This window comes from Pelmatolapia mariae, linkage group LG10_11 (genome assembly GCF_036321145.2).
Source record: "Pelmatolapia mariae isolate MD_Pm_ZW linkage group LG10_11, Pm_UMD_F_2, whole genome shotgun sequence".
Lineage (NCBI taxonomy): Eukaryota > Metazoa > Chordata > Actinopteri > Cichliformes > Cichlidae > Pelmatolapia > Pelmatolapia mariae.
In genome coordinates this window covers 22,847,005-22,861,842 of record NC_086236.1, presented here as the reverse complement: position 1 = coordinate 22,861,842, position 14,838 = coordinate 22,847,005, and the positions used below count along the sequence as shown (strand labels likewise).

The 14,838-nt window shown below is 41.9% G+C and overlaps 2 protein-coding genes across 2 annotated transcripts; one reads left to right on the top strand and one right to left on the bottom strand.

Moving 5' to 3' along the window:
* The first annotated feature begins 315 nt into the window (after positions 1–315).
* slc12a9 (solute carrier family 12 member 9) lies at positions 316–10,684 on the top strand. Its single transcript, XM_063485004.1, has 14 exons — positions 316–556; positions 2,329–2,566; positions 2,677–2,811; positions 2,909–3,046; positions 3,163–3,465; positions 3,565–3,672; positions 5,220–5,331; positions 5,408–5,565; positions 5,645–5,727; positions 5,807–5,931; positions 7,002–7,194; positions 7,294–7,468; positions 8,452–8,598; positions 8,694–10,684. Exons 2-14 carry the CDS (start codon positions 2,362–2,364, stop codon positions 9,518–9,520), a joined length of 2,709 nt encoding a protein of 902 aa, XP_063341074.1. The 5' UTR covers positions 316–556; positions 2,329–2,361; the 3' UTR covers positions 9,521–10,684.
* Positions 10,685–11,290: 606 nt separating this feature from the next.
* hsd20b2 (hydroxysteroid (20-beta) dehydrogenase 2) lies at positions 11,291–14,488 on the bottom strand. The gene is made up of 11 exons (XM_063485009.1): positions 14,338–14,488; positions 13,433–13,479; positions 12,912–12,987; positions 12,726–12,836; positions 12,567–12,634; positions 12,417–12,461; positions 12,282–12,316; positions 12,108–12,189; positions 11,906–11,971; positions 11,489–11,638; positions 11,291–11,404 (listed from the first exon to the last, which is right to left on the bottom strand). The coding sequence occupies exons 1-11, from the start codon at positions 14,486–14,488 to the stop codon at positions 11,291–11,293; spliced, it is 945 nt and encodes a 314-aa protein (XP_063341079.1).
* Positions 14,489–14,838: the final 350 nt, after the last annotated feature.

The window sequence follows — 14,838 nt, the reverse complement described above, 5'->3', positions numbered from 1 at the left end:
CCCTGGAGGGAAGAAATGGCATTGCACTCCAGGATACAGATCGACCTATACTGTGTGCTAAATGAGCCTGGTGCTCATACAGTACTCAGTACAGGCTGCTCAGAACAGACTGCGATCCAGAGTCATCACCTGCACTGTTCTACACTTAAAGTGACTTATAAAGCCCTGGCGAGGCCACCAGTTGGGGGCGTGGTTTTCTCTGACAAGCAGTACCTTTGCTCATATTTGTAATGTTTTGCCCTCCCCTGTAGGCAGTCACATGAGCAGTGTCAGCTCTCCCGTGACACTTTTGAACAAATAACAGGGGGAACGAGGCGTGCCGCGGTTGTTGTATTATTATTGGGCAGCACATCTTTCGCAGCATCCAACTCTAGGGGAAGCTCATCTCGGTCAGCCAGCTCATTGCTTCCACATTTGTGAGTCTACTGCGCATCTGACCCGAGAGACTTCTTCTCCACACAACTGACACAGGCTTAACCAAACACCCAGCTTCCAAACCAACAAAAGGAGTTCACAAGCAGGAAGTGGTTGAAAGTGTGCCGAGAGGTTCCGAGAGGTAAGGTTGACTGTGCTCGGTGTTTTAGCTGGGGGTGGGGGAAAGGCGCACATCACATCACGGGGCGCGTTTCGTGGCAAACATGTTTGATTTTGCCGATTGAATGACACAGTCCAGGAGTATTTAGATCAATTGTGTTGTTTACATTATGGCGGGATCAGCCGGCCCGAACTTCCTGACCGTCGGGCTTGGGGAGAAATTTACCCAAAATGCACCAGCACACGCATAGTTAAGCTTTTACCCCGATTTACCCTTCTCTGGAGATGTAAAGTTTTTATGCTCCAGTTGCTCCACCCTCATCCAACGTACATGTGACGGAAGCGGTGATTTATTTTACCTACCTACATGTTTATAAAAATAGGGTCCGGGGACCCAGGAGGGCCTATAATTCCCGATGGACTGAATCGCCGTTTTCGTCATCATCATCGTTATCATCGTAAACATCAGCACAGTGCGTCACTAACAGCATCTTGCAGAGCATGAGCCATAATGTTTCAGCATCAACTAGAATACAGGAACTCACAAACTGATGCATGTGGCTATCTCCGAATGCTTAACTTCCCCTTTATAACCACCAAGAAGTCGTTTGTCATGATGGTGGTAAGCGTATGTAATTTACGAAAGACTTGCAACTATGAGAAAAAACAAAACAAAACAAATAACAGCTGATAAGCTCTGTGAATTCAAGTGCCTCTCTGATGCTTTCTTTAGTTTATGTCACATGAGACAAAGGAAAACAGCAGATGACCTCATATGAGCAGGTGACACCAATAAGTGTTTGCCCTTTTTTTGTTGTTATCCTTGAGAAAGAGATCTAAATTAACTGTCTAATAACTAATCCAATATTTAACAGATAGTATCACTGACATAAATCAGTTGCTAGCTGGAACCTTCTATAATAATTTGGAGAAAATGTACCTGGCATGTTCAGTCAAGCTCTGTTGTGTATGACTTAGGTGGCAGCCTGGGTTTCCTATCATGTGATTTCTGTAGCTGAGCTAATAGCTTTCAGAAAGCTGCTCTGCTGGTTCAGTGATGAAAAATATCTCCTTGAGGAAGAATTACAAAGCGAATGCTGAGAGGAACAAAACACGCAAGGCCACCTGGTTGCTGCTCAGCTGAGGTGGCTGATTTTTTTTCTCTCTCTCCTGCATGTAAAAACAGACAAGCAGCTGTGAATCAGGTGACTACAAATACCGACCTGAAGTGTGAGCAGGAACTTCATAATGAAGTGTGCTATAAACTTGGCCTGCAGATTCTTTCTGCGGCGTGTGAGCGTTTGATCGTGATGATAAAGAAAAAACGAAAGTACTTTCTTTTAAACCAGCTAATTCTCAGCTGGTGAAGAGTAACTACTTGATCAGGGCCTGTAAGTATTTATAAGACGTTCTAGGGCATGTGCTGTTGTTTCACATGATGATCACTTGTTTTTAGGAGGCACTGAAAGGGGCGAGGAGGCAAACTCTCAGCGTGATTTCAAAACTGTGTGAAAATGGAGTTCCTATTGACCGTGCCACGCCCTTTAGCCTGCAGGCTTTCATATGTCCAAGTCAGACTGTGGGTAACAGGAGAATGGGAGATAAGTGAGAGATAAATTGGGCTTAACAAATGACAGCAATCTGTGTTGTGCACAAAGCAGACAGACAAGGTAGAAGTGACTCAGGCCATCAACTCCAAGTTCAGCTGCTGTCTACCTGAAGCAGATTAAACTCTGTAGAACTGCTTCAAAAATGGTTTTAAAACTGTCTCTATTGGCTTGTTTTTTTCCACAGGAGCAGACTAAGCAGAACCTCTTCTTTGCAGCCATGTCAAACGAACGCACGCCCCTGATCACCTCAGGGGTGTGCGGTCTGAATGTGACTGCAGCGGTATGTGGCACGGATACGGAGCCCGCCCAAGAATCCAACTCCGGGACGCCAAATCAGAGTCCTCGAAAATTGAACACGTTTTTCGGTGTTATGGTGCCAACCGTCCTCTCAATGTTCAGCATTGTGCTGTTTCTGAGAACAGGTGAGAGGCGCGTGTTTGAACAGATAAATAAAAGCCACGCTTGGCATGTTTTTAATGGCTCGCTTCATTGTGCTGTAGTGACTCACGTGGTGTGATCTCCCTCTTTGCAGGGTTTGTGGTTGGTCATGCGGGCCTGTTGCAGGCTCTTTTGATGGTGGTTGTAGCCTACACCATCATATCTCTTACGATACTGTCCATCTGTGCTATTTCCACCAATGGTGCGATACAGGGCGGTGGAGCGTATTGTATCCTTACAGACCAAACTGTTTCAAACTTTTTTTTTTAATGCATTCTTTTCCACAGTTTCAGGTGAACTGTAAGCCTTAACAAAAACACGATCAGACATGATAAGCCGGTCTCTGGGACCCGAGTTTGGAGGAAGTATTGGTTTAATGTTCTTCCTAGCAAAAATCTTTGCATGTGGAGGCTATGTTCTAGGTCTCGTAGAAGCCATACTTGATGTATTTGGTGCGGATCCTGGTAAGGTCCTACTCGTATTTTGTTTCACTATATATATATTTTTTTCCATTAAATGATCTACTTCATTTACTTCATCCCGTCCTGCATAAGTTTTCTGCCTGATTTTTTCTTTTTAGAGTCCTCTGTGTCCACGGGTGTGCGGGTGCTTCCCCAGGGTTACTGGTACACAGTGTTGTATTCTTCAGTAATCCTTCTGCTGTGTCTGCTTGTGTGTATGGTTGGCGCCCACATCTACTCCCGCACCGCCTTCGTCATCCTGCTGGTGGTCACTGTATCGCTGCTGTCCGTCTTCATCAGTTCTGTAGCAGTCAAACCTCAAGAATTTATCATTACCCACCACGGACCTGGCAACCAGACCCTCCGTTACAACGCCAGCTACACGGGTTTCAGCGCCACCACACTGAAGAACAACCTGGGCCGTAAGTATAGATGGGCCACAAGTGTTAATGCTTGTAAGAACAGGGAAGCATCTATTTAAGGTCTTGCTGAGGTTCCTCTTTTTTCCCCTTTCTCTCTAGCTGGTTACTCGTTGGACTACAGCACCAACTCTGTCATGTCTTTTGCCACCGTGTTTGCTGTCATGTTCACCAGCTGCACAGGAATCATGGCTGGAGCCAACATGTCAGGTGAAAATTTGTTGGGGGTGACAGTGCTACTAGCGATATTTTTAAGCACTTTCCTTTTTCTTGAACATTTACGTCTTTTTGATTATTTGAATGACATTTCAGAGGCAGATATTGCAGTTTCTACCAAAATCTAGTGGTAGATTTAAAAGCAGGACTTTCACTTCCTGTTATCGTTTCTTATATTATCTTGCGTTACCGCAATACCCAAAAGATCTCTGTGACTTTTTTCTCAAGGTCTCCTCATGGTGCATTATGTACTGCGCAGAGGTCTTGAGTCATCCCTCATTTCTTTATATTTTGTGAGGGGAAAAAAATTGAAATGCATGGAGTAATTTATTGAAAAGTGCAAAGATACATGAAAATATGAGAGGAAAAGACAAAAACAGAGTCTAACAAGCTTGAAAGTCAATATTTGGTGTGTTCAACTTTATTCTTTAATGCACCCTGTCATGTCTTTAAGTAGTCTTCACTAATAGTTCTCCAGGCTTCTTGAAAGACATTCAAAGCTCGTCTTTGGATGTTGGCTGCTTTTTGTTCCATTTTCTGTCAAGATGCTTTGATTGATCATGACTGATCGTGCTCCACTGTGTGGTGTTTCTGTCCAGGTAGGTTTTTTTCTGCATTGGCAGTGTGTTTGCAAACTGGTGACATTCGTAATTTCATCAATTTTAGCAAGGTCTCTGACACCACTGACTGAAATGGAGTGCAGAACCTTGACAGAGACTCCACTGTGTTTCACAGATGGCTGTAAATACCCCTGATCTCCTCTGTACATGTTTCCTTTTCTCTTAAGTATTCCTTGATGGCCATCCTTTCACAGAGATTGTTTCTGATGAAGCTTCAGTGAACAGTTTATGGATCAACTGGTGGACAAGATATATTTCTCAGTTCTCTGTCAGGCCTTAGCTGGACCTTTTCCCGTTTCTTAATGGCATGACTTTCAGATAATGTTCTCCTACTGTGGATATTTTTTAAGGCCTGGAAACAAGTGGACAAGTAGACATTTGTTCTCCACTTGTCCAGTTTCCAAAAAGTTTTTAAGGACACACTGCACACTAAGCTGAGGTGTGTCAAGTTTTCAGCTGATAGCTCTTTGGGAATCATGTAAATAATAAAAAATACTTTGTCTAAAAGTGCCTAAAGGTACAATTTAAAATTGGTTCTTTGCTAAGTTGTCTGTTTTGTATAAAAACGCAACACTGGTTCATCCCTTGAGTTAGGTGTCTTTTTTTTTTTTTTAAATGCTCGACTGATTCATAGGTCAGTGTGAAGTGGCTTATAAAAGACATTCTTCTGGAGATGGTCAGGTGCAATTACTGGAGTGGAAATGAGTGAAGAAGCGGCCAATTCAAAACTTCAAAAGCTCTTTCGAAAGCCTGGAGAACTTTTCCTTAAGACATAATAGTCTGGCTCCTTATGAGAGAAGTATAAAGAATCGGTGGTGGCTCAAGACCTTTGCACAATACCGTATGAACATGCAAAAATTGGTCTCATGTACATAAACATGCACTTCATGACAGCAGCTCTTACTCCACTCATCTCTGCAGGGGAGCTGAAGAATCCGAGTGTTGCCATCCCTAAAGGCACCATCACAGCCGTCAGTTACACTTTCATCGTCTACGTCCTGCTCTTCCTCATGATCAGCGCTACCTGCGACAGGTCTGCAATGGCTTATCAAATATAGATGACATACAAATAAGAAGTTTGAGTTATGATAACAAACATATTTCTTTAGGACCTTGTTGATTCAAGATTATGGCTTTTTGCAACGGATCAACTTATGGCCACCATTTGTCACTATTGGGATATACTGCGCCTCACTGTCAGCAGCGATGTGTGCCATGATCGGAGCGTCCCGTATCCTGCATGCTCTTGCTCTGGATCACCTCTTTGGTAAGGCTCAAGATCTTTAAAAAAATTTTTTATACTTCTTATGGAATTAAATATGAAATTTTAATGGTTTTCCTCAAAGGCTTGCCATTAGCCCCAGCTGCCATCACATCAGCTTCAGGAAATCCTTGGGTGGCGGTGCTGTTCACCTGGGGCCTGACACAGGTGAGTTCCTGCAGCCCGCAGGTCCCTGTTTTTGAAATTGGAACTGGTTGACTAACCTGTAGTTTGTGGCTTGTTTCAGTGCGTGGTGTTTGCAGGGGAGCTCAATGCGATAGCAGGCTTGGTGACTGTTTTCTACTTACTTGCCTACGCTGCAGTTGACTTGGCCTGTTTGGCGCTTGAGTGGGCATCAGCTCCAAATTTCAGGTAATGAGCACAGACTGTATATTAAAGATGGCTGTAGCCTCTGGGTTAAAAAAATGGAGCCAATGGACAAATGCTTTAAACTAGGATTTTTTTTTTAGAGGTTAACTCGTATGGACCCAAAACCGTATCTTGCATGATTAATCACCTCATTAAACACTTAAACTTTTGACTTTATGTGCAAGTTAGCATAGTGTTCATGTTATAAAATGTAGCCCCGTTTAGTGTAAAACAGCTGATAAGGCACTATATGTGTAAAATGTTGCTACCACACTATCATGCTGTGCCCAGTGCTTTTTGATTCAGAGCCACACCTTGCTTGTGATGTCTAGTTTCAAAATATGCACATGTTAATGACTAAAATGCTTAACTTATGCTTAAGGTTTTAAATTCTGCAAAATATCTTAAGTAGAGTCGTAATAAATACTGATCAACCAGTAGTGAAAGAACAATAAGAAACTTGTGTGGTGTCTGCTGACCTCTGGCAGTGGCAACTCATTCTTGACATTGTGGAACCTACAATGTCGTCACATTAACAGACAACAGCAAGCTTCATCATATTAGCATGAATTCAGCAGGAGGATAAGTTGCAGTGAAGATGCAGCAATGATGTGTTACCGCATTAGCTGATTTTGGTCATAATCTGAATGGTTTCCAGCAAAAGTGAAAAACATTTTAGGTTCTCAAATGTGAGAATTTGTTGCTTTTCTGTATTATCGTGAGGTTATTGTTTAATTGTTTGGAGTCTGTGTTGACAAGAAAGATGTGATGGTAATTTTTCAAAAACGTCTGACATTTTCATAGAACAAATGGTTAATAGATTTGATTGTGACCACAAAGCAGTTGAAAGCACTTAGTAACAGGACTGTAAATATCACAGCCCGAGAGCATTTTAGTCCTTCTGTGCCTACATTTAACATTGTGCTGTGGTACCATGAAGTGTAATCAATTCTGGAAGGACATAAGAAAACACTTGTTCTGTGACACTAGAAAAGCTAAACATATATTGCCATATAAGTGATTTTCATCCGCTCCTGCTGTTCATGTCTTGTCTGTGTGTGTGTGTTTAACAGACCAACCTTCCAGCTCTTTTCCTGGCACACCTGCCTGCTGGGGATTGTGAGCTGTTTGGCCATGATGTTCGTCATCAATCCCGTGTACTCCTCGGGCAGCATCGTGCTCCTCCTACTGCTGCTGCTTTTCCTCCACTACAGATCGCCCACTAGCAGCTGGGGCTACATCAGCCAGGCTCTCATTTTCCACCAGGTTATCTGGACACAGTCACTCGCACTCACACACACAAAGTCCAGCATGCACTACAGTTTCTCAATAGTCTCGCTTCTCTTTGTCTGCTCTGGTTTTTAGGTGCGCAAGTATCTGCTGATGCTGGATGTGAGGAAAGACCACGTGAAGTTCTGGAGGCCGCAGGTGTTGTTGATGGTGGCCAACCCCCGCTCTTCCAGCCAGCTCATCCTGTTTGTAAATCAGCTGAAGAAGGGAGGACTGTATGTGCTGGGTCATGTGCAGCTGGGAGATCTGGGTAATGCTCATTAGGTGGCGTGTTATGGCCGTCTGCAGCTAACAGTATTAAATTACTCTTATCTTTGTGGTTTTGCTTATGACTTAACTGAAGTTGCTGCTGCTGTTGTTTGAAGGCCTCAGATACTCACATTCAGTATCGGTTTTGCACTGTTTGGGATCTGTGACAAATTTGTACCAAAGCATTTTGTTACCTGCAGTGCTGAAAGATTGTGTATTTATAGCTAAAACCTACCTTTTGATGTCCTGTGCCTTGAAAGCTTGACGCTATGAATCAACTTGCAGTCATCTGTAAGTTGTAGGATGTGTATGAGCTCTGACAGGCCTACCTGACCACACATACCATCATGAAAAGTTTCCTCGTGGGGTCTTAACGTGCAGGAGCTTTTGCGCTCGACTTTTTTCCTGTGGCACAGTAGCTTCAAACTGAGGATTCAGATAGATAATCAGCTGCTTATTGATTTGACCTTCCGGAACTACATTTCTTTTTATTCAATCCTTAATCCATACTGCCACAATCCACTATCCTGCTGGGGCCTTTCTGTGTGGAGTCTGCATGTTCTCATGTTTGTGTGGGTTAGGTTAGCTAAAATGATTATTCTAAATTGCCCATAGGTGCAAATGTGAGTGTGAATGGTTGTCTGTCTCTATGTGCTAGCCCTGCGATAGCCTGGGGACCTGACCAGGGTTCGACTCATCCTGTGGCATCTTGGAGAGGCTCCAGCTGAGTTGCTCCAGATGTTTATTTGAGTGTGGATGTGTGTGAATATCAGATAGAAAGCACTTAGACATAGAAAAACATGCTTTTATGAATGGGTGAATGAAACATGTTGCATAAAGCACTTTAAGTGCTTGAGCAGGACAGTGCTGTATAAGAACCAGTCCATTTACCACTCACCATTTCCTTGATGAAATTACATCTATTAAATGAAGCTCTCAGCTTAGTTTTGGTGAATGGATTTTTCTGTCTACTCTGTGTTTTAGACACCTTGCCTTCAGATCCAGTCCAGCAGCAGTACAACTTTTGGATGAGCCTAGTTGATAAACTTGGGGTGAAGGCCTTTGTTGACCTGACACTCTCTCCTACTGTCAGACAGGGAACTCAGCATCTGCTTCGCATCACAGGCCTAGGTAAGCTCATTTTTGTCTCCTTGCTTTTCTGGTGATTACATTCAGTCCAGAGTGTGACGTTACTTTATGTGCTGAATCCTACATTCCTCTAAAAGGTGGCATGAAGCCCAACATGCTGATTTTGGGGTTCTATGACAGCTGCACTCCTGAGGACTTCCTCCTGCAGGACTCTGCCTTCTGCGACACAGCAGTGGAACGAGGCAACGAGGATGAATTTAATTTTGGGGTTGACCTGCCTTCACTGCAGGCTCATTTCCCCCCCGTCCGGGATGCAGAGAGCCCGCGGTGGCTCGCACCAGAGGAATATGTTGGGATAATTTCTGACGCCATTAAAATGAACAAGAGCGTGTGCCTGGGTCGGTATTTCTTCCAGTTAGAGGGAGAAGATAAAGACAGCAAGGTCGACGGCTCGGAGCGGATTATAGATGTGTGGCCGCTCAACCTGCTCCAGCCGGGCAGCCGTGATTACGAGGACGTGTGCAGCCTCTTTCTGCTGCAGATGGCCTGCGTACTCAACATGTCCAGCAAATGGCGGCACGCAAAAATGAGAATTTTCCTCAACGTGGGAACCGCTTCCAGCGACCAGGGATGGATGGTCAACGAAGAGACCTTTCGAGAGCTGCTGAGGAAGCTGAGGATCAGGGCGTCGATAAAGATCGTGCCGTGGGACTCTGTGGTGCAGCACCACACTCCCACCGCAGAGCCAGCACAAGCTCCGTCCGAGAGCTTCTTGTCAGCAGTGAACCACATGTTGATGGAGCACAGCTCGCAAGCTACCGTTCGCTTCCTGTATTTACCTCAACCTCCTTCACACCACAGCCAGTCACAGGTGTTTCTAGCTCAGCTGGAAGCAGTGACCAATGGATTAGGTCCAACGCTTCTAATTCACGGCGTCACCCCAGTCACGTACACTGACCTCTGAGCATGTGCGGTGATGACTTTTTGTTATTGCAGTACAATTTGTCATTGAAATAGTGTCTTATCTCATTGTTCACTTAAATGCGGGTAGCAACGATGGTCAAGTAGCACTTGAGGTCTTTCATTTAAATATGATATTTCCTTATTTTTATATACTTGAACTATTGAACTGGCTTCAACTGAACCAGGAATTGGGAGAATACTTTGCTTTTGTTGATACAACCTTCTTCTTGCATTATCTTCAGGCCTGTCTAAACAAAAACAGGCCAAAGGCTCTTCGTAACAAACGCGCGCGTTGTTTTAAGCTGCGCGGGTTGCCCAGGGCATTTCATATGGAATATATCTGCCTATAATTTCAGGGATGAAATGCTGAGCTTTGGATTAACAAAAACAAGGCAAGTAAAGTGCAGAATAAATTCCTCTAGTTCAGTTTCTAAATGGCATCGTGTTCTTTTCGTTTGTACTTTTTTTGCTGCCTACTTCCATTCCTTCGCTCTCATGTTTCTGCTGGTTGCTGGACCAAGAGATCCAAAGATGTCTTTTGTTTGGGACCCTGTTTCATTCAGATTTGTATTTATTTGTTTGTTTGTTTTTTTTCATGTCCTTATGCCAATCCATGAATTTTTTCCCAGTGATATAAAGGGAATTGTTATAGACTTGACATTAGAATGATAAATTTGTTGCTATTATTTGTGTTTATTTAAAAAAAGAAAGTTGATTGGACTTGGTGCTAGCAGTGCAGACTCTAAAAGTACTTCAGAAAGGGTTATTATGTTACGTTAGAGGTGGTAAATAATGATAACAATAACGCTGAACAAATATATTTCATATAATCATATTTCAGTCTTTCATGTTGAGGAAGATATTTCAGACCACTCAAGACAAACAAGAAGTTTTCATCACATTTTTACAAAATATTTAAGTAACCGTATTTACAACATGAAATGTCACAACACACTGAGTTTGTTGTCACTGCTGAAAAAGCATCAGCGTGTTCTTGTTTGTGCTTGATGAGAACACTTTTGGACTCTTGTACACTAATATTACTGAAATTACTGCCACGGGCACTGTCTGTTGTCATCTCTGGAGCTGTTACGTAAATTAAGATTTTTGTTGTAACCACTTATGTGTTCAAACCACAGAATGTAATAAAAACAGATCAAATCTACATATCTGCCAGTTGTATTACGATTTTTGTTTTTTTTGCCTTCAGTGCAATTCTCACATCAGAAAAGTCATTCTCACTACTCTTACTGCAGAATAGATTTACTCCACCCACGTTAACTTTTCTCATTGTTTTTATACAGTGCTGTAGTTTCTCCACATACTTCACAGCTAAAGGTAGAAGTTGTTGTGTTGATGCACTTTTCATCTGAATCTCATTAAAACAGTTTGCACTCTTGATTGCTCACTTTCCTGATTACTGCATTAGTGTTTTTACTGTAATCAGTTTACTACTTTTTAATATTTGTACGAAAGAGCAAAGGCAATCACACTCTCTCAGGGGTAGCAGTGAAATAACCCTTTGATTGAAAGCCACATACAAAGTCACACAGATCACCCTTCATCCCTATTCTGAACTTCATCAGGTCGTCTTGACCGTGTCTACAAGCCTAAGGTAAAACGGTGAAACCAGTTTGGTGTCTAAGTGTTAAAACAGTCGTGAATGGGTTTTATTCATCACAGAGTTGAAGTAATTAAGTGATATTTGAGTGATAATTTTCTCCTGCAGAAAAAAAACAACTTCAATATCAGTGCGGATGGTGTCACATGACTACTCCCCCTTTTCACCGGTCCAATCGTTTTTCTTGCATGAGCTTCGTAGTTTCCTAATGAGGAATGTCGACATCCGAAGACGGTCCGGCAAGAGTATTGTGAGAAGCGCATTCTGTAGGTTGTTGGAAAAGTGAAATGTTAACGTATTGGAGGGGATCATTTCTAAGCGATAACAGTTTAGCACTTTATAACTGACCTGGACTGCGTGTGATAGACAGCCAGTGGTGCAGCTGGAGTGACCCACGGTGTTCAAAGCCTCACGAGCAAACGCTGTAGCGCTCTTCATGAAGCTGTTCACTTTCACATTTTTTGTCATGTTGGTGGACACCAGGAAGGGAGCCACACACTGAGGAGAGATTAAGGGAGTTTGGCTAATGTCTAAAAAGTGCATGACACCAAACCCCCCAAAAAACTTAGCCTGAAAACACACGGTTTTCCATATGTGTATCAGCTGTAGTTCACTAGTAATAAGCCTCAAAGTAAATGAGGAAAAATCAAAACCTAAATCTAAAATTAGCTTGGTGAGCCAGAGTTATTTGGCTTTTAACTGAAAAAAAAAAAGAAAAGCTGAGCACATGAAATTTTGGAATTTGGCCAGAGTTGCAGACTTTACCTGGACAGTAATTCCCTTTGACTTGTACTCTGCATGGAGACACTGAGAGAAGTATGTTACGAAAGTCTAGAATAAAGAAGAAAACAGACAAACCAACAAGTGAGCATCACCAAACCGTGTGCCAGTGAGAAAACATTACAGTGTGACGGGGTCAGCGTGTATCTGAAACAATGAGTGCAAGTACGTCATACTGAAACAGCACCTTGGAGGCAGAGTAAAGCGTCAACAAAGGCTGTGGATGGACACCTGTCATAGACGAGATGTTGATGATCAGCCCCTTTCCTCTGGGTCAAAGATGGAAGGCAGACATCCATTACATCATCCCATACCGTTACTACCTAATAATCACTTTAAATTTGAATGTTTCTGTCTTTACCTTTTAACCATGTCTGGGAGAACCAGTCTGGTCATCTGAATTGAGACAACATAAACTCATTTAGATATCCATCAGTGGTTATTTATTGGAGAAAGCTGTGAAAATTACTCAGAAATACCCACAAAGACCTCTCACCTGAGGGACTGACAGTATGTTACAGTTGATCACCTGAGTGATTTTCTGGTCAGAAAAACACAGAAAATGAAAAAAGGATTTTTATCAGAAGAAATATATTAAACAGTTCATTAACTTTAGAAAATAACATTAAAAAACGACAACGCTTACCTGTTCAGCATCTGGTGTTTCCAGGAAATAGGCAAAACAGTCAGTACTGGTCATTCCCACATTGTTAACTATGTGGCATAAGGACACGCAAAATTAGCAGCTTCAATAAGTAAGTATGTAAGAAAAAGGCAAGTTGGAAAGTAGGTGGGTATGTATTACCCAGAATTCCAATCTGCAGGCCTTGTAGTTCCTTGGCTATGGCAGGGTAGATACTGTAGCCATGTGTGAAGTCCACTGGGATGGTCTGAGTCTTTCTTCCATACATACCCTCTGACGAAAACAAAAATGTATTTTTGATTATTTTGTCTCAATAGTCGCAGAAAGTAGTATTTTCCTTGAACTCACCGATATCTCTGGCAACAGTTTGAAGCTTGTTATCACATCTGCTTATTAAAACAATATCCAGGCCTCTTCGTGCCAGCTGGAAGAGAAAAAGAGACAGAGTTTGTGGCTGTCACACAACAAGGAGACAAAGTCCGTCAAATTGTTTTATAATTCTGAACTTTAAAACACATTTCTTGGTCTTGGAGTTTACTATCAACAATTTTATTAACTGTGAAACCTCATTTATAAGCTAGCTGTAAAATTGTTATTTTTTTCACATTGCGTGAACAAAAATATATTTGCAAGAATGATTATCACATCAACAGTACATCATGAGGCAATATTAATTGTTGCATGACTACACACTACCTAAAACTCCATCATAATAACGCAGCTACGTTATAAGATACTGAAATTCACAACTTTCTGTTTTCTGTAAAAAGAAGTGACAAAAGTAACAAAAGAAAGTCTCGGCTACAAAATTGCTGTGTGTGTGTGTGTGTGGGAGAGAGAGCGATTGTTAAGGGGAGCTGATGACTCACCTCAGTGGCATAAGCTTTACCAATACCAGATGTGGCACCGGTGACAACTGCACAGAGGAGAAAGCAGAAAAACGTCAGATCAGTTTTATTTCTTTCTAAACTCCTGTCAAACATAGCAGAAGTTGTAAACATGGATTTGTTGCGGACAAAGATAATGTGTTTTATACAAAAATACATTTTTAAATGTGGCTTCAAAGCAGAAACATCCATTATTTCTGATCAGCAGTACGGCACAACCAGCATTACTGTGAATGTAGTGATAACTAACTAGTAAGATTGGTAGTTGACAGGGGATATCAAAAAGCAGAATAATAATAATTAAAAAATCAGTATCATCTGATAGGTTTACTGGAATAATAGCAGTCAAAACATGGGCAAAATTGTATCTATTAATAAAAAAGATCCGGTTACAGATTCTCATATAGAATTAGACTATTTTGTATTTAGTGCAGATAAACACATACCTCAAATGCAGTAACAATGTAATTTTAGAAGCATTTAGGAGGAAATGCAACCAATACAAGAGTAAAAGTTGCAAGTGGAATGTAAGAATGTGATTTCAGAGTATTCAGCCTTGATTTAAATGAACGGAGTGCTGCAGCAGGCCTCTAGTTCTCTGAGAGTTTCCTTCAAATACATGGAGCATTAAAATTAAACGCTTCTTCTTCTTGTTTAGTTTGTGCTCTGGGGATAGAGAGCACAAACTCAGCAGATAAGACATGTATTTTGACTGTAAACCAGTCAGTTCTATATAAACCAAAGACACTGTAATGATCTGAGAGTTGGCATGATAAAAATGATAAGAAAAGAGGTACCATGTCCAGGGCCTTGCAGTCCCTAAAACCTCCACAGCTGGCACTATTACATTTGAAGAGTACACTGTAATTCCTCTTCTTTAACCTTACCTGCCCATTGTCCGTATGTTCTCAAGTCCACTTGCCATTTTGATGATAAAACAAACTCTCTAAATCCACACCAACATCTCCAAGTGATTTTCAGAAGGTAGAAAGTCACAGTCATTCCTCCAATGATGGCCAGTAGGTCAGCAAACAACATCTTGTTGCAGAGCTCCTTTGCTTCTAGCTCAGAGTACAAAATGCCAAAGAAGTGGCTCAACTGCCAAACTTTGGGCAGTGAAAACTGTTTATCTGTAACGCCCCTCCTCCTCCTCCACATTACTCCACCCCTGATTGAATGCTGCTGTCATGAAAGGTGACACTGCTGGACACATATGGCACTAAACCTCCATTACAGACCACTTTTTTGAAGCACACCCTTAAAAATAAGCTTTTGAGTCTTTACAGAGTTGTACACTATAATTTCACAATGATATTATTAAGAGTTTGTTCACTTAACATAAAAACATCAAGTTGCAGTTGATCGTAAGCATGCTAAACGACAAGGGA